General features: G+C 47.9%; 1 protein-coding gene and 3 long non-coding RNA genes across 16 annotated transcripts in view; 2 read left to right on the top strand and 2 right to left on the bottom strand.

Moving 5' to 3' along the window:
- The window catches only part of LOC123334658, a 56,759-nt gene extending 54,237 nt beyond the window's left edge, over positions 1–2,522 (bottom strand). The window contains exon 1 of the long non-coding RNA XR_006552662.2: positions 2,390–2,522. This is a non-coding gene — a long non-coding RNA (uncharacterized LOC123334658). The remainder of the gene's footprint in view (positions 1–2,389) is intronic.
- A 5,146-nt stretch (positions 2,523–7,668) lies between these two features.
- On the top strand, positions 7,669–20,255 carry LOC123334659. The gene is made up of 3 exons (XR_006552663.2): positions 7,669–7,780; positions 10,629–10,778; positions 20,120–20,255. It is a non-coding gene; the product is annotated as an uncharacterized LOC123334659 (long non-coding RNA).
- ICA1 (islet cell autoantigen 1) overlaps positions 9,585–24,511 on the bottom strand; it is a 164,749-nt gene continuing 149,822 nt past the window's right edge. For 9 of the 13 annotated variants that reach the window (XM_044946481.2, XM_044946487.2, XM_044946483.2 and 6 more), the window contains 3 exons: positions 23,863–24,132; positions 12,013–12,102; positions 9,585–9,859 (listed from right to left, as the gene is read on the bottom strand). In XM_044946481.2, coding sequence (XP_044802416.2) covers positions 9,738–9,859; positions 12,013–12,102; positions 23,863–24,132 — 482 coding nt within the window. In that variant the 3' untranslated portion in view covers positions 9,585–9,737. Of the gene's footprint in view, positions 9,860–12,012; positions 12,103–23,862; positions 24,133–24,511 lie in introns of those variants that run through there. The other 4 variants (XM_044946485.2, XM_044946490.2, XM_006058666.4 and 1 more) reach the window with 2 other exon arrangements.
- LOC123334660 lies at positions 20,258–21,838 on the top strand. Its single transcript, XR_006552664.2, has 3 exons — positions 20,258–20,392; positions 21,381–21,530; positions 21,731–21,838. It is a non-coding gene; the product is annotated as an uncharacterized LOC123334660 (long non-coding RNA).

Here is a 24,511-nt window from a genome sequence, read left to right on the forward strand (position 1 = left end):
CAGACAAACTTATGGTTATCAAAGGGGAAAGAGAGGGCAGAGACAAATTAGGTGTTTAGGATTAGCAAATACAAACTACTATATATTAAATAAACAACAAGGTCCTACTGTGTAATGCAGGGAACTATATTCAATATCTTGTAATAAATTATAATGGAAAAGAATTTTAAAAAACCATATGTGAAAGTGAAAGTCGCTCAGTCATGTCTGACTCTTTGTGACCCCAAGGACTATACAGCCCATGGAATTCTTCAGGCCAGAATACTAGAGTGGGTAGCCTTTCCCTTCTCCGGGGAATCTTTCCAACCCAGGGATTGAACCCAGGTCTCCTGCATTGTAGGTGGATTCTTTACCAGCTGAGCCACAAAGGAAGCCCCCCCAAAGAATACATGTATGTGTGTATGTATGTTATACATGGATAACTGAACCACTTTGCTATACACCAGAGACTAACGCAGCTACTGAAAGCCCTACCGGTGCAAGAAGTTAACTGAATGCTGACCGCAAGCACATCAACCCCATATATATGACATATGGATAACTGAATCACTGCTGTACACAACGAAACTAACACAAACTAAAACTAACCAGTAAATTAACTGTACTTCAATTAAAAAGAAAACCTTAGAGAAGTTAAAATGCAAATACAGAGCAATTCAAAAAGCTGCTCGTTTACTGGATATATGTAAAGAGAACCCACTCCAAAACTTATTTTCCATCTAAAATAGGAGGACTATTTGGAGGAATACTGCAAGATGCATTTTAATCATTATCCTCATTGTGATATGTCTGCTAATTTTCCAAGCTCTGTACATGTACTATGACAAAGCAATCAAAGAGAGAGGTAATGTTTTCATAACACAAAATATCAGTGCTAGGCTTGAAACTGGGGCATATAACCAATTCTGAATCCATTCCTCACATTGAGGAAGGACTATACCCCGTTTCAGCAGGAAATACCCAGAGCCCCATTCCCTCTAAGATTTGGGGAAAGCTGAAACAGGGTGGAGGCTGAAACCAAATCCTCCTAAAAGTGAGTTCCTTGGCCAAGTTTATGATGAACTTCTCTAACCAAAACTATTCCCTTTCTTGTCCTGTACATGTTCCCTGTCAAGTTTGAGGACTATCAAAGAAAAGAAGGGATTGTAATCAAGTAGAACGTTGTGCGGCTCTTCCTGAACAGATTCCCCATATTCTCCATCTACCTCTTGTTTATGGGAGAAGGCAATGGCACCCCACTCCAGTATTCTTGCCTGGAAAATCCCATGGATGGAGGAGCCTGGTGGGCTGCAGTCCATGGGGTCGCTAAGAGTCGGACACGACTGAGTGACTTCACTTTCACTTTCCACTTTCATGCATTGGAGAAGGCAATGGCAACCCACTCCAGTGTTCTTGCCTGGAGAATCCCAGGGACAGGGAAGCCTGGTGGACTGCAGTCCGTGGGGTTGCACAGAGTCAGACACAACTGAAGCGACTTAGCAGCAGCAAGCCATATCCTTGAGCTGTTTTGCAGCTACTAAAATCCCTCCCAGGTGGAAGAAGTTAACTGAATGTTGACCACAAGCATGTAGACCCCAAACTGATTAGAACCAGAAGGTTGATGCTGACTCCTGATTACCTCACCACCGACCAAAAATAGGAGACTGTCCACCAGCTGATCCCATAACCCTCGTCCTCACCCTGCCTTTAAAAACCCCTCCCCGAAAGTCATCAGGTAATTCAGGCCTTTTCCTTTGGACGTTAGTTTCTGGTACTACTTGCCTGATGCCCTGCAATAAACACTGGACTTTCTTTCACCACAAGCCAGTGTAAGTAGACTGGCTTTGCTGCACTGGTGAGTGGACCCACATGGGGCTGAACAGCAAAAGAAGTCAGTTACAAAAGACTATGTATTATAAGATCCCATTCTGTCCATTATAGGCAAATTCATGGAGATAGAAAGCAGATGAGTTGTTGCCATTAGTAGGATGGAATAGGGAGTCATTGATAATGGGTACAGAGTTTCTTTGGGGGGTAATAAAAAATGCTCTGGAATTAGATAATGGTGACGGTTGCATGACCTTGTGAAAATACTAAAAAGCACTGAATCGTACACTTTAAAAGGGTGAATTTTGTGGTATGTGAATTGTAACTCAATTTTTAAAAATCCAATTTGTGTGTGCGCACACACACAAATCCTACCACGTAGGACAGTTAAGAAAATGCCTGGGCTTATGTGTACAAGGCACAGTGTCCAGCACAGAGTTCCTCCGCAAAACAGCTGTTTTTAAATAAAAATGAGTTTTTTTCCATAGTCCACGTAGGGTCAGAAAGAGTGAAGGGAGGAAAGCCATAAACACAGTTACATCAGCCTGACATCTCTGCCTCTGATGTCTGCAGGGACACTCACCGCTCCTCCTCTGCAGTCCACTGCCTGGTATTCCTGCCTCTCAGCTCGGTGGACTGTCCGGCTTCCACCACTGGGGCTCTTCAGGCAGGAGGCCCGAGGTGCACCTCCACCCTTGTCCTCTTGCAGACCTCGTCGCCCCTTCGTCTTCCCTGCTCAGGCCTCTCCCCCTTGTCCGCTCGCCCTGCCCACCCCCAGAAAACGACCGCGAGACCAGGACACTTCCGGCTTTAGCGTGAGCCCACCCCTCTCTCCTCTCCAGGTGCTTCATCTTTAACCAAAGGCCTGGTTTCTAGAGTGGGAAAACCTGCTTGGCCCTGGGTTGCTCTCACATGGGCTCACCACTGAGACCCAAGATGAGGAGGCTGGGGTGCCCCCACCCCCGGCCCGGGCAGGTTCTGAGGGTGGCTAACAGATGGGTGGCAGGCTGCAGGGAGCAAGAGCTCAGGAGAGAGTCATCAGGATCTGTTCTCTCCTGCTAGTTTCTTCCTTCACGCTGGAGCCAAAGTCACAGCTCACCCAGGAGGGCAGCTCCTGCCGGCAGGATAAAAATACCCCTCGGTTTGTCTACTGATCCCATGCATGGCCAACTCAGCCATGAAAGGCCAGGAGAGAGCAAACAGGGCGGAATGGCGCTGACTTCCCTGCTTGCTGACACATGGATGAGGCGGGATAAAGCCTTGATGATGAGCATGAATGTTTCTTTTATTGTTCATCAAGCCCTTCGAGGAATTACGGGAGCTCCAGACCATTTTCTCAGGGGGAAAAAAAAATCCATAGAGGTGTATTTTCACACAAAATTACAGACAATCTCAGAGGATATACAGAACTCTTGATGCTAAGAGGTCCATAATTCCCTGGGCCAGAACAGACACTATAGCAGAGCAGAAAGGATTTAGAAGCCAGCCATTGGAAATAGCATTAAGCTGCTGGAAAAGGGTGGAAGCAATGGTGTTAATCTATGGTGTTGATCCCCATCCTGAGAATCCTTCTGTCTGCACCAGGGATGGGGCGCAGTGGGGGATGCTCTAAATGTGAGACAGACCCTTGGGCACTACAGCGCAGGACCAGAAATAGTAAGGAGATACCTTGGATCCAAATCGATAGAAGAGCTCCCTGGGAAGCAGCTGGAGAAGAAAGCCCCGGAGAGCTGATATATAATCCAGCCTCCACCGATGAGGCATTTCTAAAATCAACTGCCGCATCCCTGGCTGTCAGAGGTGGCCTCTGTCAGGTGTTAGAGGTTTCCAGGGCACTTCGGATCAGCTAGTTCTCTGCCAAGTCACGCGATCACCACCCTAATGCAAAGAGTGAAAGTTGCTCAGTCGTGTCTGACTCTGCAACCCCATGGACTGTAGCCTGCCAGGCTCCTCTGTCCATGGAATTCTCCAGACCAGAATACTGGAGTGGGTAGCTGCTCCCTTCTCTAGGGGACCTTCCCAACCCAGATCTCCTGCATTGCAGGCAGATTCTTTACCAGCTGAGCCACCAGGGAAGATACACTAATGCCAAAGCCAGCAGTCATGCAACACTGAGATTAGTGTTCCCACCAGTGGGTGGGGAGGTGGGGGGGCAGGGTTTGTAGCAGTGGAAGGAGGAGCATTTCAGTGCCCTTGAACATACGGGAAGTGCCACCAGAGGGTCAGGCCATAGGATCAGACGGGAAAGAAAGAGACATGAGAGCACCTGAAGGTGGGGGGGGAGGTTCCAGAATTCCATTGAGAACAATCATGTTTTTCTCCAATCATGTTTTTTGCGCTCAACAACTGTGGCTCCTCTTGAGAACTCAAGAGCCAGCATTTGGGCCTGTTGAGAGCAGCAGAGTCCTCAGGTCAGTCTCTTATCGATTGCTTATCAGACGTCAACACATATTCTGTATTAAGGGCAAAGATTCTATTTTCAAAGAGGTTCATTCAATTGGTTGAAGAAGTTTAATTGAGAGCATTGGAACAGCCCGGGCTGCTCGATGGTCTAGCCAGCATTCACCCTCTCTCCCACTCTGCCCAGTCTGCTCTGTACCTCTCTGCTCCTGCTGGCTCCACATTTCTGATTACAAGTGTCCCATCGCTCTCAACACACAGTCACTCTAGAGCAATGCGATACTTGTAACCAGAAACAGTTTGCAGTTGCTTCAATGTAATGTTGGTATCTACAGATTTTCCCAGCTTCAGAACTCAAACCCTAGCAAACACCTTGAAGTAAAAGAAGCCTTGGTCCAGGCGTGAGGCAAGGTGCCCTGTAGTCTTGGTTTTCCACTCAGTTCAGTTCAGTTGCTCAGTCGTGTTCGACTCTTTGTGACGCCATGAATCGCAGCACACCAGGCCTCCCTGTCCATCATAAACTCCCGGAGTTCACCCAAACTCATGTGCATTGAGTCAGTGATGCCATCCAGCCATCTCATCCTCTGTCGTCCCCTTCTCCTCCTGTCCCCAATCCCTCCCAGCATCAGAGTCTTTTCCAATGAGTCAACTCTTAGCATGAGGTGGCCAAAGTATTGGAGTTTCAGCCTCAGTGTTATTCCTTCCAAAGAACACCCAGGACTGATCTTCTTCAGAATGGACTGGTTGGATCTCCTTGCAGTCCAAGGGACTCTCAAGAGTCTTCTCCAACACCACAGTTCAAATCAATTCTTCGGCACTCAGCTTTCTTCACAGTCCAACTCTCACATCCATACGTGACCACTGGAAAAACCATAGCCTTGACTAGATGGACCTTTGTTGACAAAGTAATATCTCTGCTTTTTAATCTGGTTTTTATTTCTGGTTTTCCACTAACATGTAGGTTTTTCTGTGTCCCTCAGTTCCCTCAGTCTCCTCACTTGGATATCAGGGGACTGGATACAAAGAGCTCTGTGATGCCTTTGACTTCTCTGTACAGTCAAGGACAGCGGCAAGGTGGAGGTCTTCCAAAGGTCACCAAGAGCACCAAGCCTTCTAGCCCCAGTGCCAGGGGTTGACCTCAAAAGGAACTCCAGTGGGGTTTCTGGAAAACATTCCAGTTCTTTCACCCAGCTCACGCCATAGCCCTCTGGAAAGGTTACACAGTGTCTCCTCAAAGTCCTGTCAGTGGAAATTCGAGTGGATTGTTATTGCTTTCTTCTTCCAAGGCCCATTCCCTCCTTCCCTAATAATGGAACCCTAGTTTTCCCTTAAGGAATTGTCCTTTCTCTGTTGCCAGTCCTTGAGGGTTGAGCTCCAGGGACAGGCTCATGAAAAGCTGGGCAAATAGCCTATTTTCCACCTCGGTGGTTGACTGATGATGGGATAAAGGACAAAGGCAGACTCAAATCAAGACTTCGGCCAGAGATGCTGGAGGCCTTTGTCTTCTTTATGGAATGAAGTCTCACAGAAGAAATCAGAGCTGGGAGCTGAAGAGGAGACAATTGTTGAGAACAACATTTGAGCCCCTAGATCCAGCCATGCCTGAAAGCCTACACGTGGACTTTCAGTTACCTGAGCAAATAAATCCATTCCCACTTTTTTGTTGTTGAAGGGAATTTGAATTGAATTAGGTGTCAATAATAAAGTGTTCTTTGAACTTTCTGCTTTTCTCATTCATGCATGCCTGTCAATGTTGCCAAATCTGAGTTTTTTCTGATTAAAAGAAGAGGAAGGGGAGGAAGAGGGGGAGGAAGCAGCAGAAAAAGAGAGAGAGAGAGAAGGATAAGAAGTAGAAGTTGTTAAATCTAAAAGCTGCATAAAAGGCAAGGTCTAATGCACTGTTGGTAATTATATATAGCACTGTTGTTACCACTTCCTGCCCTGTACCCATCAAAAATATCACTCATTTATAAGAATTCTTCTCAATGCAGAATTCTTGGCACCCACTGCTAATCACCTGCAGTTGACTCCAGCCTGAAATCTATTTCCAACAAAGCTAAGACGCCTACTGATTCAATGGACGTGAACTTGGGCGAACTCCGGGAGATGGTGAGGGGCAGGGAGGTCTGGAGTGCTGCAGTCCATGGGGTCGTGAAGAGTCAGACACGATGTAGCTACTGAACAACAATAAAGACCCCTAGAGCACTACACTGTGACTGATGCCAGTCCCAGGACTGGGAGATGGTTTAAACCAAAGCAGAGCATTAACCACCATGGCCAGTCTGGAGGACACGTTGATCCCAAAGACAGAAGCAACTCTGCCATACTGGCAAAATCAAATAGTGCTAATAAGTAGCCCCAAGCCACTGCTAGGGGCTTAGCCCACAGGGCTAGGCGGCCTCACATGGTAGCCTCGGGTCGGGGTGGGAGACTCAGCCCTGGCCCATGCCCAGTGTCAACAGTGGCCACAACATGACCACCCTGTATGCCCACTGGCAACTCCGGGCTCCCACGGCTGCCAATTCTGAGCAGGTGACGTCTTCTTGGGCATCAACCTCTGACAACAATAAGTGCTGGTTCTAAGCTGGAGCATTTCTAATCCTCAAGCTGACGGATGCTTTTCTGCCTCCCTCAGAACTCAAAATCAACCTGACGTTTCTCAAATCACATCTTGAAGGCAAATGAGTCTGTAACGTGCACCAAAGCCTAAGCCAGCCAGGCAAAGGAGGAGAAAATAGAAACATCCTGGCTCCCTCCCCTAAATGTGAATATTCTTTCTATATTGGTGGGGGCAGGGGAGAGGGGAGGGGAACATGTCCAAGGGATGGGAAGTTCCCAAGAACCAGGTGCTCTCTGGTGTCCCCGAGGGTTCAGAGCAGCCTCACGACACAGGATGAAAATTAAGGAGAAGCAAGACTGGCGCATGAAGAGGTGAGGCGTCTTCGACTTCCCGATGAGACAGCCCAGCCTGAGGCAGACCCTGGAGGAAGCCCCGGGGCAGGGCCGGCACAGGGGCCACTTAAAAGAGAATTAGGCAGCAGCTGCTTCTCCTTAGACTGGAGAGGTGGTCGAAGGGGCTTTGTGTGAGCCTGGATCAAAACACGCCTATCAAGAGGGATCAAGAGCCTGGACAAATGGACTGCAGACAGAAAAGGGAATGAGTTTTTTTTTTTTTTTAGCAAAAATGTAGAAATCCAGGGAGAAAACTGCCTCCTTTTTTTAAATTGTAGCAACGGCTGTCCGATGACCATAATCCTCCTCTCCCCTTCACCCACAGATCAAACTTTAAAAATGCAACCTGTTAGTATTTACAGTGATCCATTCAACAGAAAAGAACCGCTGCACCCCTTGGGATCCTGGACAACCGAGCTCCCTGGGCCTCTAGCCTGGATGAGGTGGTCAGGCCCTCCCGCTTTAACTCCTTACAGCTGCAAACAAATGGGACCCAGTACAAAACCAGGAGGCCGTAATCAACATCCCACACAGGGCAGCTTCACTCGGCAGTCATTAGTTCCTGTGCTTACAAGGTGACTCCAGAGGGCCGATTACCGGGGAGAGGAGACGGTTTAGGGAGGTAAGAGACTTCGTCTTGTGGGGTGGCAACACCCGGTGGTAAACTCAGGCACAGGTCTTCTGAGATGGGAGGCCAGGGCGAGAGAGGAGCAGCAGTTCCTCAAAGGAAAACTGAGGGCTACGCTTTGAGCCGTCCCAGTGGGAGAGCTGGGGTCTAGCATCGTGAAGGCTGCTGAGGGCAAGGAGACGGGGCGTCCCGGGTTCAGTGAACAGCAAATGCACAGCCCTAGAGAGGAGAGTGGTCCGAGGGTCCAGCGAGCCTTCCTGCGTATGTGTGTGTGCAGGGGGGAGGGTTGGGGGTCCCCTGGGGCAGTATATTCATCTCAAAGACCACAAATGCCAGGCTGAGGAATCTACTAAAATGAGATTCTAACAAAAGTGATGGCCGGCCATGCTGGTCTGGCCCAGAGGCGAGCAGCGCGGGACCCACAGTGCGCATGCGCGGAGGGCTGGACTCCGTCTGCCCGCAGCGTGGCTTCCAGGCTGTTCCCCTGAGGCTGCTGCTGGGGCCGCGCACCCCGGGGCGGGGAGTCCCAGCGTTTCTGTGCCCTTGGAGAAGCGGGCCGGGACTCAGGACGCCTCCCGGCCTAGCTGAGCTCTCAGAACTGCGGTGGGGCTGGTCCCGGACTCCACCCCCCACGTGGGCCACGCATCCGGCAGGCTGGCTTCTGTGCACCTGTGTGGACTCGCAGCGCATCACCTGGGACGTGGGAGGGAAGGCGAGACGCTAGCCCTGGAGTCTCTGACTGGAATGGGCCTATTTGAGTCGCTTTTGGGTTGTTGTTGGGTCGTGTCCAACTCTTTGCAACCCCATGAACTGCAGCAGCCAGGCTTCCCTGTTTTTCACTGTCTCCCAGAGTCTGCTCAAACTCATGTCCATTGAGTTCGTGATGCTACCCAACCATCTCTTCTTCTGCCACCCTCTTCTCCTTTTGCCCTCAGTCTTTCCCAGTATCAGGGTCTTTTCCAGTGAGTCAACTCTTCGCATCAGGTGGCCAAAGCATTGGAACTTCAGCTTCAGTCCTTCAAATATTCAGGGTTTTGTGCCCATGTGCAAAACTGCAGTTCTCCCCTGTAAGCCAAGGGTCCACCCTGCTGCCTCCACTGCAGTATCTGGGGGAGGTCTGGGTCATATTGGCAGTTTCATGCAGGTGGGACCTGTCTCCTCTCTCTCCAGCCCCTCACCCCACAGCAGCCCCTGCCAAGTCCCTCCTTCCCCCCAACAGACTCATTAACTTTGTGTGTCAAATATCTTTTCCATTTAATTAAAAAAAAAAAAAGTTAATGTCACACGGGGCTCCAGAAATACATGCTTTTGAATTCCAGCCAAGGAGAGGGCTGGAGAGCTGAGATCTGCAGACATGGCTGGCTTCCACAGACAAGTTTGTGCAGCGCTGACCAGCTCAGTCCCTCTGCCCATGAGAGAACCCGCGGCCCAGGAGGCAAGGTCAGGGCCGTCTTTGGCCGGAGCTTCACCTGTAGCTTGCTGGAAGGTGGCTGGGCAGGAAGAGGGAGTCTCCCTGCAGCCCCCCTTTAAGAGGGACATGGGCCAGGGGTACAAAAGGAGGCATTTAAGCCTCCTAAGACTCCCGCTGTCTCTGAGACTGGAGGACACCTTCTTTCAACCTAACACAAAGCAGATTTATGATGTGAACTTGGACCTTGTAGCAACCCGGTGACACAGCAGCACTCAGCAGAGGGAGTTGTCAGCTGAGGGGCCTGGACACAGCTCCTAGACCATCCGGCACTATCAGGTCCGCGTAGAGGACACACGAACACCCTTTACACCAAATGAGAGTAAATAATTCTAATATAAACAGGGCCTTTGACCCTTTCATTTTATTAAAATGGCACGTAAATATTAAAACAGCATACTGATCACTTCCTACATCCACGAGCCCCCCGGTGTGTTGATCTGGAGACACTTGTGGGCTCCCTCCCAGACGGAGGCAGCAGACTCATGCATTGAGCAATTCATGTTCTTTATCGGTTTTCCCAACAGCATCAGGATTTGATAGTGGGTCGAGATCAGCAAAAAGGCTGAACCAGGCAGTCAGGTCCGAGGAGGCCTTGGCAGGCTCTGGGGAGAGAAGAGGACACATTAGCACAGCCTCCTTGCTAACTCCCATCTCTGCCAGGCTTCAGGGCCAGGAGCATCTTCAAGAGGGAAGACGCTCAATCGGACAAACCCTGCTGCTTTTGGTCTTTAAGCCTTGTTAGGATATTCCATGCCCCACTGTTGGCTGGTTGGCTGAGTAACATTTCTATACCATGGTCTTTATAAATCTGCACAGTGAGCTCTTGTGTTAATCCCCAATCGGCACCCCTACCCAGCAGATGGCCACAAGCCCACAGAGCTGCCTAAAACCCCAGACCCTGTGCTTCAGCACCACCGGGAAATAGCAATCATTTCAGAAACCAGACTGAATGACTCAGGAAGTAAGGTGCCTTCCAGTGTCCCCTGGAGGAATCTTCAAATCTGCTGGGTCAAGAGAAATAGGGTGATTACTCTTTTCAGACTTCTTTAACCCTCTCCCATCAGAGGAAGGGGGCCTTAGACATGCCTCCCCTTCCCCACTGGGCTCTAAACTGCCCCCAAGCCCCTCACCCTCCATGCTCCATAGAGTCCTGCCTTTAAGTGCTGTTTTACTGAACCACCTGCCCTAACTTCTTGAATGCCACGATGACAGACCCCAATTATTTTCCAGATGAGGAAGGCATTTTCAAAAGAGTGCCTGATGCAAGAGATTTACAAAGAAGTTGGGGGCTCTTCTCTATATAAATCGTTCCACATGAGAATCTAAGTTCATTGACTTGGATGACCTATGCTTTTTTTCTTTCTCCAACAGGTGGAACCATCAAAAACATGAATAAAATGTCTGACAGGTTATCCTTCTAACCAAAAGCAGCTAGGAATGTGCTTGCCATCTGGTTAAGAAGAATCTCAAAAAATACTGGTAGGAGGAGTTGCTAAAAGTGCTTCTATGAATAGTGTGATGGTGAGTACTGATGGGATTATGCCAACATACACAGGGCCTTTGATCTTTTCACTAAAATGGCACTTAAACATAAAGACAGTGTACTGATCCCTTTATAGTTCTGATTTTTCCTCCCTTTATCGTTTTTTTCCAGTCTCTTGTAAATATTTACTTTATAATGAGACAACAATGCATCTATTACAGAGATAAGCTATTGCAAACAAGAGTAGTTAGTAATATGCAAGCTGTTACTATGTAACATTAATTTCACAGCATGCAGTTAGCCCCTAAAACTCTTAGTTTATTTTGATATGATAAACTGAGACTTTACAGAGAGCTCAATATAGCTTGGTGGGGGTGAGGGAGACTTTTTTTAATTTTTTTTAAGGGGCTATAACTTGTCTTTCTTTAGTCCTGTAGGAGGTCACACAAAGAAACTGTATGGAGCAAGACTGATTTTGGAGGATTAGTCTGTTCTTGATAGAGTATCAAGATATCTTAGTGATAGGCCAGTGAAATACACTCCACCCTCCTCTCCCCTCCCTGGGGCTTTCCGGTGGTGGGTGTGGGCCAGCTGTGAGTAGCCAGGTGATTATACTTGCGGGGAGGGAAATCCTCACATTCCCCAGACCTCCCCTGTGGGAGGGAAAACCAGGGGCAACTATTTGCGCAACACCCAAAAGAACATCAAGGGAAACGCTCTCTGACGATAATAAAACTGACACTTCCTTTAATGTCCTGTGGTCAACACAGGGAACGTGATGACCAAAGGAAGAGAGAGAGATGCAAAGACAGATGAGATCTTCCTCAGGCAGATGTTCTGTCTCAAAAGAGAGTAGATTTCACAAGCTTGAAAGGCCCTTTTTTGACAACTAAGGCACCTGGCTCTTTGCAAAAAGCATTAATCAAATGCTTTGTCTGGTGGAAGCAATGGTATTTTCAGCTAAGGATCCCAATCTCAGAGGCCATTTTCTCCCTTACTGTTGTCATCCAGTCTTGGGGAACACCCGGTCACATACAGACAGATGTCTGAGTCCTCCTCATTAGATCTGATAGAGCCAATTATGAATGAGGACGTTAAGCCAGGAAAAAGTTAAAATGTTAGTTCCTAGGGTCATGCACGGCTCTCAGCCCTTGTAGCCCCACCTCTGAATCCCAGGTGCTCCAGTGGAAATTAGTAAAGAGATAAAGCAAAGAGTGTTAGGTCGATGGAAAGGAAGGTGACCGTCACTTAAGGGGGAGAGAATGATATTACCTTTCACTGCAGGGTAGTTGACATTTGGACTGCTTGCCTTGGGTACTGGCCATGGAGGAGAAGAAGGACTGACACTGCTCTCTGACCAGCCTAATGTTCAAAACCAGAGGTCGTTAGATCTTAGGGAAGAGCAGCCACACTGTCTCGTCAGTTCCATGTGAGGCACACACACGGCTCTCAACTAGGATGGCCTCCAAAGAGAGAGGAGGCTGGTGTGCCAGGACCCTTCTTCCTTGTGCCTCATATCTGGAATACGTTTCAGGGGAGAGTGGATATGTATAATCTTGCCCACTTCAAAAGGGCTTCCCTGGTGACTCAGATGGTAAAGAATCTGCCTGCAATGCAGGAGACTGGGGCTCGGTCCCTGGGTCGGGAAGATCCCCTGGAGAATGAAATGGAAACCCACTCCAGTATTCTGGCCTGGAGAATTCCATAGATAGGGGAGCCTCGTGGGCTACAGTCCATGGGATGGCAAAGAGTTGGACATGACTGAGTGACTAACGAACACCAACTTGAAAGTATGGAAAATTAGGGGGACGACTGCAAATGAGAAATTGCTAAGGTCAAAGCATTCCTGCTTTCAATTTTATACCCATTTTTCTTACCAAGTGACATCATTTCATGGTCACACCAAAGATTATCAACAGTGTTCCTAGGAAATCAAGCGCCTTGTTTGTCTGTTACAAACGGGCACCGTTCGTGCCCATGTCACAAAAAGTGAGCACCGTTAAATGCAGTGACAGAATTAGTGAACGACTGGTCTTCTCTATTTCTGATATGATCCAGTTCATTTATTTTCCATACAGCTAATTTAAATTGTGAAGTTTAGTTAATACAGATAATTGGCAGCCCAGTCCAAATATAAGAGGGAAGAATGTCCACCTTAACTTGACGCCATATCCTTATGATAGCATTGATCTTGTATAACGCAATGTTCTGAAGGCCCCTTGGGCTCTTCCTGTTGCTAATGATTAAGAGGTGTTCAGCAGTCCTGTTTTGTGGGGTGGGGAGCAAGCCTAGTTCCCCCCAGCATTTACTGCCTGTGGTGGATGTCTCAGGATAACTCATTTAATTTAGAACTTTACCATATACTTCTTTGCACATCTGCTTTAATTCTTCATGTGTAAGTCCTGTCTTCTCCAAGAGACAAGAAACTGTTTCTTCAATGTGCTCCATAATATCTAATGTGGTACAGGTAGGTGTGTGTGGACTGAGTCCATTGGTGATGCTCACTGTGAAACACAGACCATATCCTTTCCCTGGGATGCTCTGCTCACAGTGTCTTCTACAGAAAAAGTTTTGTCTCTGATAAGGATGCTATGTTTGGATGGCAGAGTTCAGCTGTCACCAAGTTGGTGGCAGTGAAACCAACTTCGGGGGCAAGAAACTCACTCGGCATATGCTACAGAAATGAGAAGATGCAATACTATTTGCTTACCCTATACTTAAGATTTGTAATAAGGTACCCACTTTAGAATCATAGCATATCGATTAGCCTGGCGTGCTGCAGTCCATGGGGTTGCCAAGAGTCAGACATGACTGAGTGACTTAACTGAACTGATATTGATTAGCTGCTACTTTTGTCTCATCTCCTAGAGTTCTGAGCCCCTTGAAGGCGGGGACCACGTATTATTCATCTTTACGTTCTTTAGGGCACTATCTGGGCACATGACGAGTGTTGAAATTAAGATAACCACCAAAGGACTCTTAAATCATGAGAACTACACTTAGGAAACATTATTTTGAGAGATGGGAAAGCAGTGCTTGCCACTGGAGATGCCATAATACTCAGTGGTTGAATTATTTATTTTTAGGCAAGCAGCGTACAAACAGAGACTGTGTACGTGTGTGCTCAGTCATGTCTGACTCTCTGTGACTTCATGGGCTGGAGCTCATGAAGGCTCCTTTGTCCATGGGATTTCCCAGGCAAGAATTCTGGAGTGGGTTGCCATTTCATTCTCCAGGGGATCTTCCTGACCCAGGGATCAAACCCAAGTCTCCTGCAGCTCTGGCATTGGCAGGTGGATTCTTTACCACTGAGCACATTGAAAACCCCATAAAGACTAACCAAGGACAAGTGAAACAGGCTGCCTGTGACCTATTTATTGGGTTTAAAATATTGAAAAATTACAGAGAGTTTAAAAAGTATTGCTATTCATTGGGATGGTACTTGAACATGTTATTCACATATTTCACAAACAAAAAAAGGCACCAGATTTTAAGGGAACTTTTTCGGAAGATGGAAATGTTCTCCCACTAGACTGTGGTGATGGCTACATAATATAAATTTACCAGAAGTCCTTGAACTGTTCCCTACAATGGATGACTATCATGGTATGTAAATTATAGTTCAATAAAGCCGTTCTTAAAAAATGACCAGTATTTGGTGTAATCCAGGAGTAACATAACCTCCCTGGTTCCTAGAAAATTGGCCCATCGGCATTTTCCTTCCAAACCCTAATCACATAAATAGTGGTAAATGTGGAAAGTTAAAATCGCAGTCTCGCTGAGTGCCAAATAACGCTGAAAGAGGTAGCATCTAACTGGGTCAATTTCATCTTTCCCTACAATCCTCTCCTGGACACTGAGGGTCAGGATCCACCTGTGCTCGGCAGAAACCTCACACAACCTTTTCTCAATGCTAGCAGCCTGGCCCCTGTCTCTTAGGGCAGGGCTTCTCAAAGTGTGATGCCTGCCCCAGCAGCTGGGACATCACCTACTGAATGAGAATCCCCAGGGTGGAGTCCAAGGAACCGCAAACCCTCAGCAACCCTCATGTGAGTGTAGTGTGGGAGGCACTGCCATAGATGGTTCCCAAGGAGCTGCCGTGGCCACCATCTCTGGCAGGATCAGGTTCATTCTTGTTGAAGCCAGAGCTGGGGCAAGGAGCAAAGTCCTCCTTGGAAACAGAGAGCATCCACCTCCCAGCTCCCACAGCTTTAAGCTCCTTGACCCCATTGGGCTATCTGAGTTCAGGGAGGTCCACACTTCCAGACAGAATCCAAATGGATGCAGAGAAAAGGCACGTTGAGAGGTGTGGAAGGCCACCCCTCCCCCGTCTCTAAATGCTGATACAGTGGGAACACGAGATAATTCTTCCCATTTCAAAAACATGCACAACATTTGGCTCCAGAGAATGCTGGAAAAGAGGCAGGTTCAATCATTGTCTTTTCTCAGAGTATAAGATAGAACACATTCCTCAAGGAAGCAGAAATAAATGCACACGTCAAAACACAGACCCCCTCGCTATATGTGATGGGCATATTCCCGAATGGTTATAAACAAACAGAATGTCTGTATATCAAGTCATATTTTTAGAGTCCCAGAAATACAAGTCATATTTTAAAGCCTATCATTTAAAGGATTGTAACGGCAGGCTCCTTTATAAAGACTGTGCCAAGTCACTTCAGTTGTGTCTGACTCTTTGTGACCCCAAGGACTGTAGCTCGCCAGACTCCTCTGTCCATGGGGATTCTCCAGGCAAGAATACTGAAGTGGGTTGCCATTTCCTTTTCCAAAAATCTTTGCGACCCCATGGACTATACAGTTCATGGAATTCTCATGAAGTCGGTAGCCTATCCCTTCTCCAGGGGATCTTTCCAACCCAGGGATCGAACCCAGGTCTCCCGCATTGCAGGTGGATTCTTTACCAGCTGAGCCACAAGGGAAGCCTTGTCTTTATAAAGACAATGTCTTCTAATTGGATCCCTTTGTAAGTGTGGAGTTCTGAATATTGCTCACCTAAACACTCAGGAACCATAAGAGCGACATGGATAATCTACAGACTTGGGGGCTTCTCTGCTGCAAAGGACACAGAGGAGGATACGCATAAACACACTGCCCCTTTGGGGACGAAGATGATAGATGATGGGGAAAGTAGACCTCAGAGTTTCCCAAAGACACGGTGTATCACTGTTCTTTTGTCCCACAATGTGAAGCAGAAACAGCCAGTTGGCCAAATCACAATTTCTCTTCAGAACACCTATTAAGCATAAATCTAATAGTCCAACCATTCGCACATGAGGGGAGGAAATATTATGGTTGTGACCCCAGCTATATATGTATATATTGTCATTGTTGTTTAGTTGCTAAGTCGTGTCTGACTCTTTTGCAACCCTGTGAACCGTTGCCCGCCAGGCTCGCTCTCCTTTGGATTTTCCCGGCAAGAGTACTGCAGTGGGTTCCCATTTCCTTCTCCAGGGAATCTTTCCCAACCCAGGGACTGAACCTATGTCTCCTGCATTGGTAGGTGAATTCTTTACCACTGAGCCACCAGGGAAACCCATATATATGTTTTAAGCAAATACTAAGCTGAGCTGCAGTTTCACTCTCACTCATATTGCTTTGGGAATTCTTTAGGGGAGGGGTACAACTGGGGTAATTATGGATGGAATGCCAAGCCAGACTTCAAATGTCTTGGCTTCTGTCAGGAAAAAATGCTATTTACAGAGAACTCAGTGTTGCTAATATTCCTAAAATTGCCATCAACTGCTCTTCAGTTGGTGTTTGTTGGCTGAGGCGTTTTTAACAGGAAGGTGTGTCTGGAAGGAGGTCTTCCCCATCTCAGAGAAACTGTGTCAGGAGACGGGGTGGTGCAGCGTGGGGGAAGATGAGACTGAGAGCTCTGGGGGCAAGCTGACGAGCCTAGTTCTCGGTCCCTTTGATATGTCAACTGCGCTACCCGTCTGCAGGAAACATATAAAATTTTATTGGAGCAATCCTGCCCCCTTCACTGACATAAGGGAAAATATAAATCGGCCAGAAATAATACTGGCTAGCTAGAGCAGCAAGTGAGGCCAAAGTAACACCACCCAGCGTAGCAGTTTACCATGAGTGTAATTTCACTGACTGGGAGAGCAGAAGCCCAGGCTGGGTTGATGAGCAGAGCCCTGGGCGCTCTGGGACAGGGCTGGCCATGAAGGGGAATGTGGGAAGACCATGGCCACTGTGGCCAGGCACCAGCCTGCCATCCACACCTTCTCTGAGCCTCAGTTTCCATACTGGCAAAGGGTGGATAAAAATTCCTACCTCATTAGGTTGTTGTATGGATAAAATGGGAGCTCGTGGGTGAAACCAGGGCATACAGAGGCTGAAGAGCAGGCGCTCAGTACATCCAATGATTCTGGGTTTCTGCTATCACTCAGCACACATGAGAACCAACCCCTGAGATTGTCTTCAGACCTTTTTCTCTTCAATTAGTGATGCAGTGTCAGCTGGATCCCTCCCTCCCTTCTTGTCTGCCATTCATCCATCAGCCCATCCACCCAGATGTCTTTTTGGAACATTGATTCCAGGCACTGAGCTATGTTTGGGAAATATGATAGTGAGCAACACAAACATGGGCCCTGCCCGTGACAACGTGAAGCAAGACAGAAAATTCAGCCCGTTTTACAATGAGGCGAAATGAGAGGAATGATTAAGTACTGGGTATAAAGGGAATGGAGAGCAGAAATAGCCAGCACTGACTGCTGAGGGAGCCCCTGGATGATATGCTGAACATGAGCGCCTGAAGGGTGGGGAGTTAGCCAGGCAGAACATCACGTGTGAAGTGGGTGGAATGCTCTGGGGGGAGGGGAGAGTCGGGTTCCCTGGAGTCCAGCTTAGACATGACACGTGGTCCCCACAGAGCAGTGTCATTAAGTCACGCTCAGAGAAGGCACGGGAGGTATGGGCAGTGATGACACTGGGGTCAGGCCCTGAAGGAGCTCGGAAGCCAAGCTGAGGAGTTGAGTGTAGCTTGTGTTTATTTATGCCAAGCTGAGGCTTTCCAGGTGGCTCAATGGTCAAGAATTCACCTGCCAATGCAGGAGACGCAGGTTCATCTCTGGTTGGGGAAGATCCCCTGGAGGAGGAAATGGCAACCCACTCCAGTATTCTTGCCTGAGAAATCCCATGGACAGAGGGGCCTGGCGAGCCACAGTCCATCAGGAAGCAGAAGAGTCTGATATGACTCAGCGACTGAACAGCAGCAGAAGAGTTTAAACATTATGTGGATGGTGGATAAAACCACAGCAACTCGGCAAGTCATGAGAAGGTCCCCTTTGGGGACCCTTCATGTGTAAATGTGTAAGCCTTCAAGGCTTCCCTGGTGGCTCAGAGGGCAAAACGTCTGCCTACAATGCGCGAGGCCTGGGTTTGATCCCTGGGTCGGGAAGATCCCCTGGAGAAGGAAATGGCATCCCACTCCAGTATTCTTGCCTGGAAAATCCCATAGACTGAGAAGCCTGGTGGGCTACAGTCCGTGGGGTCGCAAAGAGTCAGACACGACTGAGCAGCTTCACTTCACCTCACTTCATGTGTAAATGAGGGTGGAGGAGATGGTCACCAAGGTTCCTTCTATGGACTAATAGAGGCAACTTAATTTCTGCAAGAATTTAGCCAAGACCTGGGGATGAGCCCTAACAGGTTTAGAAAGTGCTGCTGCTTTGATGGAACAAATAAAAATGCCAGTGCCTCATACTCTCTGTTCAAATTATGTTTAAATGCAGCCCACAGCCTTTTCTTTCACGTTATTCCATTTGAGGCCCGGAAACATCAGTTACCCAGAGTCAGGCTAAGCCAGAGACAGCAAGAGGTGAGCTCTGGTCAAGGAAAGGTGAATCTGAGATAAGGCTAAGCTTGACATGACATTGGCTTTAAGTAGAAACCCACCCAGATAGCAACAGCACCTCAGGATTAGCTGAAACAGAAGAACATCCAGAAGGAACAAAGGGCTGTATGTTTGTGAGATTCTGGAACAAGATGCCTAACTGTGGTTGGCAGGATCCTAAATTAAAAGATGTCCTGGTGGATTTATTTTGAACAGATGGTTATCTTTTCAGTATCAGTGTCTGTTTCTAAATTAAATCTTGATGCTGGTGGGAATGGAGAAGAATGTCTAAGAAGGCCTGGCCGGGTCTCTGCCTCAGGCCGCGCCTCTGGGTGGCCCCATCCTCCTCACTGGAAGAGACCTCAGGAAGGTACAATTTCTCATCGCTGGGTGACACAGAAAACCCTGACCCCTATCATGCTGGCAACTTCAGAAACTCTTAGAAAGCCTTACTAAAATTGACTCCTTCACATTTTTCAGCACAACTTGATCCGAAATGTAAGTTCCTTTGTTTTGCTCTTCTAGAGCTTGAAGTAGGTGGGGAAGGAAGATATAATTGTTCTCTTACGAAATCCACTGCTCCCCTTTTCTTTCCGCTTCCCCAAGGCAAAGGGAGGCCGAAGAGGAGAGGGAGGCAGAGGAGAACGGAGAGGTAAGAAGCGGAGAGACTGAGGAGGTGAAGGTGGATAAGGCAGGGGGCAGTGCAGAGGGGGCAGAGAGGGGAAAGATCCCGAGGTGTCTGTGCCTGCCTCCAGACAGCTGCCCACCTCTGCCCTGCGGACCCTCGGACCCCGAGGATGCAGCTCCACCTGGTCCTCACAGAAAGCCACAACGGTGGTGGCCAGACTGAGCAGGTGAGCGCTAGAGTCAACGAGGGGCGACGGCAGGCACCGGCAAAGGCTGTGGAGATAATCTCAAATTCACATATTTGTTCTGAAACATCAGGCTTCTCCACTGGCTCAGTAGGTCAAGAATCTGCCTTCAATGCAGGAGACACAGGAGACAGGGGTTCGATCCCTGGATCAGGAAGCTCCCCTGGAGAAGGGCATGGCAACCCACTCCAGTATTCTTGCCTGGAGAATTCCATGGACAAAAGAGCCTGGTGGAGTACAGTCCATGGGGTCACAAAAGAGTCGGACAAGACTGAACAACCGAAGAAAACAACAAAATTCTGGAACATCATCCACATTTTGTGGTCGACACAACCCTTCCTTCCCACACCCACATCTCTCTTCCATGACCGTGTGGTTGCCTTGGTCCCTATATGCACCCGGGATGCCTAGGACCGCGGTTACAGTCATTACAACTCCGGCTCCTCTGGAAGCGCCCAAGGCAAGGCCGAGGGAGCCCGTCGGGGAATCACGTTTGCCATCAGAGATGTGGTACTTGGTGGCAACAGCACAGGTTTGCAAAAAGCATGAGCTCTGGAGTCTAGTGGCCCAGGCCCACAATCCGGCCTGCCTCCTACCAGAGCTCTAATCTGGGGCAAATTACTTACTCCCTGTTTCTGTTTCCCAGGCTGCACGTTGGAGATGACACCAGTGCTTGCCTGCCTGTCTGGGAAGGGTGTGGTGAGGATGAAATAACACACCTGACGCACGTGGGGCAGAGCTCGACCCACCGCACGTGCCATATGCAGAGCTCGTTCTTGTCATTTTACCGTGATAAAGGAAATCAGTTTTAGACCTCGGTGTTTCTGAAGTGGGGGCTAACCCACGGATAAGAAGACAACATCTGTGGAGAAGTAGAAAGCTCCTTCAGATGACTTGAGTCTCTCCTGAGAATTATTTAGTGAGTCTAATACCTAATATTTGGGCTTCCCTGGTGGCTCAGTGGTAAAGAATCCGCCTGCCAATGCAGGAGACGTGGGTCTGATGTCTGGTTCAGGAACATCTTCTGAAGAAGGAAATGGCAACCCACAATATGTTTGCCTGGAGAATCCCATGGACAGAGGAACCTGGTGGGCTACAGTCCATAGGGTCGCAAAGAGTCAGACACAACTGAGCGACTAAGCACACACACACACACACACACACACACACACATGCAAAGAAAACAGGATAACTCAGAGGTTACAGAATAACTTCCTTAACATTGATCCTGACAGAACCTCAGCAGAGGAAATGAAACTTTTGGCAGCCAGAATGGGTCTTGTAAATGGTAAACCAGATCTTGTCCATCCTTGGTCCAAGATGCTATGATGGCTCCTAAGTTCTAACAACTACAAGGCCTATGTGGCCCAGCTCATCTCCTTTCCGAGCACTGCTCCTTCTCACTCCAACCCCAGTGCTCCTCCTGCAGACCCTCAACTGTATCAGGCACACCCTCCCTTTGGGCACAGGGGTTTCCCTGCCTAGATCTCCACATGGCTAATTCTCTGGCCTCCTGCGAGTCTCTGCTCAGACCTCATCTTCTCAGTAAGAGTCCCATTTAGTTCTCTCCCTGACCTACTCTGCCATTCCCCCAACAATAGCTCTGGCTCTGCTTTTCCTTTTCTCCATATCATTGGTAACTTTCTAACCTACAATGTGATTTGCTTTTTCATTATGTTTTGTTGCTGTTGCTCAGTCGCTCATCAGGTCCGACTCTTTGCAACGTTATGGACTGCAGCACGCCAGGCTTCCCTGTCCTTCACTATTTCCAGGAGTTTGCTCAAACTCATATCCATTGAGTCAATGATGCCATCCAACCATCTCATCCTCTGTCATCCCCTTCTCCTTCTGTCCTCAATCTTTCCCAGCATCAGAGTCTTTTCTAATGAGGTGGCTCTTCACATCAGGTGACCGAAGTATTGGAGATTCAGCGTCAGTCCTCCTAATGAATATTCAGAGTTGATTTCCTTCAGGATTGACTGGTTTGATCTCCTGGCTGTTCAAGGGACTTTAAAGAGTCTTCTCCAGCACCATAATTATCTCCTCTCCATTAGAATGTGAGTTCCCGGAAGGCAGAAGCCTTGCCTGTTTTGTTCTCAGGTGATTCCCCAGTGCCTGGCACCCAGAGGACTCAATACATATTTGCTGGACAAATAAGAATCTTGCTTCAGTGCTACTAGGGTGGCAACCTCCAGTGAAATTGTTTGCCTGAGACATAAATGGCTTCCCTTTTAAGTACCTCTTTCTCTTTCCGTAGTGCCAGCTTGCATCTCTCGTGCTGTGACCCACTCCCTCCTCAGCCCCAAGTGTGGCGTGGGCCTTTCTCCTGGCCGTGGGGCAAGGCTGAAGTGCCAAGCCCATGGCTGCTGCTTCTGTCTCAGCTCTTGGGCAGAGTTCCGGGGACAGTGCTCTGGGCCTGAGCTGAGGTCTTGCTCCACCCGCTCAGGAAGAGGATGTGAAGCTGAGTTCTCACTGTCAGCCCAAGGTGCCCATGAGACAGTGATGCTCAGCCACCCCAGCTAAGGAGGCCACCAGTGATCCTGGTGGCAGCAGGCGCCCAGGTGTCTCCAAAGCTGGGGGCTCTGGGGGGGGCGGCATTCACCCTGCAGCACGGCTGGAGGGTCTCCAGCAGCCCTGAGCTTTGAGCCGTGGATCCCGCTCCAGCCCTGCCTCTCCCGACTCTCCCACGCCTTGTTAGCTAGCGCCTCCACCACAGGTGGGTGGGGGTGAAACCTGGTCTCTGGCAACCTTGTTCATCTGGGGTTCCGGCAAAAGAGGTGGTGAAACTCGGGTGAGACTCAGGGCAGAGAAGTAGTTTTGGATTGCAGTTATCCCTCTCATCTCTAACCTCATTACTGAGAATAAATGAGACGGCTACAAAATAGGACTCAAAAAGGAAGATGAAAGGAAACACGTATTTCATAAAAAAGAGGAAAGATTTTCTTTTGGTCTTGCCCACCAACTTTTGCCACGTCCATGATCTCATCTCCAAAGACCTGAGTGTTTTTTTTTTTATAATAGCCCATAATTACTTAATCATTCCAGCTCTGCTGTTTGTTCTCATCTCTAAGTGCCAGATAAACATGCTGTATTAAGGAGATAACCTAAATTCATGGAAAAATCAAAACAATTTGAGAACTTCTGAACAGCAATTCTTGCCTTATAATTAAAACATGGAAAGAGCAAAAAAGCCTTCAGATACTAAAATGGTTTCCTTCTCAAGGTCTGTTTGTTTAGAAACTCCAACTTAAAAATTTAACTTTCAACCTGAGTGTTAGTTTCTGCACTCAAAATCAATCTGCTCCACACATCAATAATTCTGAACTAGCATGTGAGCTGCTGGTGAGCTTTGGGGTACCTTGAATCCTTACCAAGGTGTCTCATCACTTTTGATCAGTGTGAAAACTCTGTTTCTGTTGGGCCATGTGTTTCAGGCAGAACAGGAATGGCTGAGCTGAGGGCATACTCAGGAAAGGGGTGGGCCATGGTGGGAGAGGGAAGAAGCACCCAGAAAGCCCCATGTCTATGGGAACGTTGTCTCACGAGTATATGGGAGAACTCAGCTAGGGCACTGGCCAGGCAGGAATGGCCACGTGAATAGGCCACAACTGTGAAGGCGCTCTGAATCCCTCAAGGGTGCCATGAAAAAGCCTAAAATCAAAGTAAGACAGGAAGACTGAGGACCACCCCTCTAGCCTTTGATTAATAGGAAGTGTTACCATGGAGAGAAAATTATGCAAAGAAGAGGATTTTAAACCCTAATATGTATCTTAAGGCTAGAATGTGATTCTGAAGCTTCAGCTAAAGTCAATGGACATAAAAATACAAAAACAAAACAAAAAATAAAAGACACTGGATATAAGATAAAAGTTAGAAAACACAAAAAAGAAGATAAAGAAAAATAGGTCATTCTCCCAAATCATCCCCCCCTCCCTCTCCCACAGAGTCCAAAAGACTGTTGTATACATCTGTGTCTCTTTTGCTGTCTCACATACAGGGTTGTCATTACCATCTTTCTAAATTCCATATATATGCGTTAGTATACTGTATTGGTGTTTTTCTTTCTGGCTTACTTCACTCTGTATAATAGGCTCCAGTTTCATCCACCTCATTAGAAGTGATTCAAATGTGTTCTTTTTAATGACCGAGTAGTACTCCATTGTGTATATGTACCACAGCTTTCTTATCCATTCATCTGCTGATGGACATCTAGGATGGGGAACACATGTACACCCGTGGTGGACGCATGTTGATGTATGGCAAAACCAATACAATATTGTAAAGTAAAAAATAAATAAATAAAAAAAGAAAAACAGGTCTTTGGATTAACAAACACTATATCACCACCCCCACCACCCCCACCCCCATTACAAGCCCTGTGGTCCGTACCTTCCAGCGAGGCCTGTAAGTCTTTTATGTTTTGATCTAGAAGCTGTGAAGGAAGGAATCCTGAGCCTGCCTGGGGCCTGGGGTCCGGCTCTCCTGGGGCCGCAGTGGGCATTGGCTCCTTCAGCCGACCGTCTCCAAACACGGCAGCCCACTCTTTGCTGAACTCGCCCTCTTCCAGGGAGGAAGCGTTGAAGATTTCACTCAACAGCAGCAGGTCATCTTTGTCAGCACCTTCAGGTTCTGGGGTCCCTGCCATTGGGCCCAGGCAAGCTGATTGAAGTAACAGAGCACAAAACACATCACTCCCACAGGCTTGGGTTCTAGGGAACAGATGTTGTAGGTGCTGGGCTGAGACAGACCAGCTAGATTTTTTTTTTTAAGTTAATCAAAATATAAATTAACCCTATTACAGCCCTTGAGAAATTTCCCACTGAAAGCAAGCACGATCCTGTGCGGCCTTCCTGTTGAGACAACGCCCTCTCCCCCTATGACCCCCAAGCCTCTTGCTTGTAAAAAAGTTTACGCTTCCAAGGCCTTCCCAGAGCACCAAAGAGCAAATTTAACCAGAGAAGTTAAAAAACACAAAAATGAAACAGAAACAAAGAATAATGAAACAAGACCCTGGGTTGGCCAAAAAGTTTGTTTGGGT

The sequence above is a fragment of the Bubalus bubalis genome, chromosome 8 (genome assembly GCF_019923935.1).
Source record: "Bubalus bubalis isolate 160015118507 breed Murrah chromosome 8, NDDB_SH_1, whole genome shotgun sequence".
NCBI classification, from domain to species: Eukaryota; Metazoa; Chordata; class Mammalia; order Artiodactyla; family Bovidae; genus Bubalus; species Bubalus bubalis.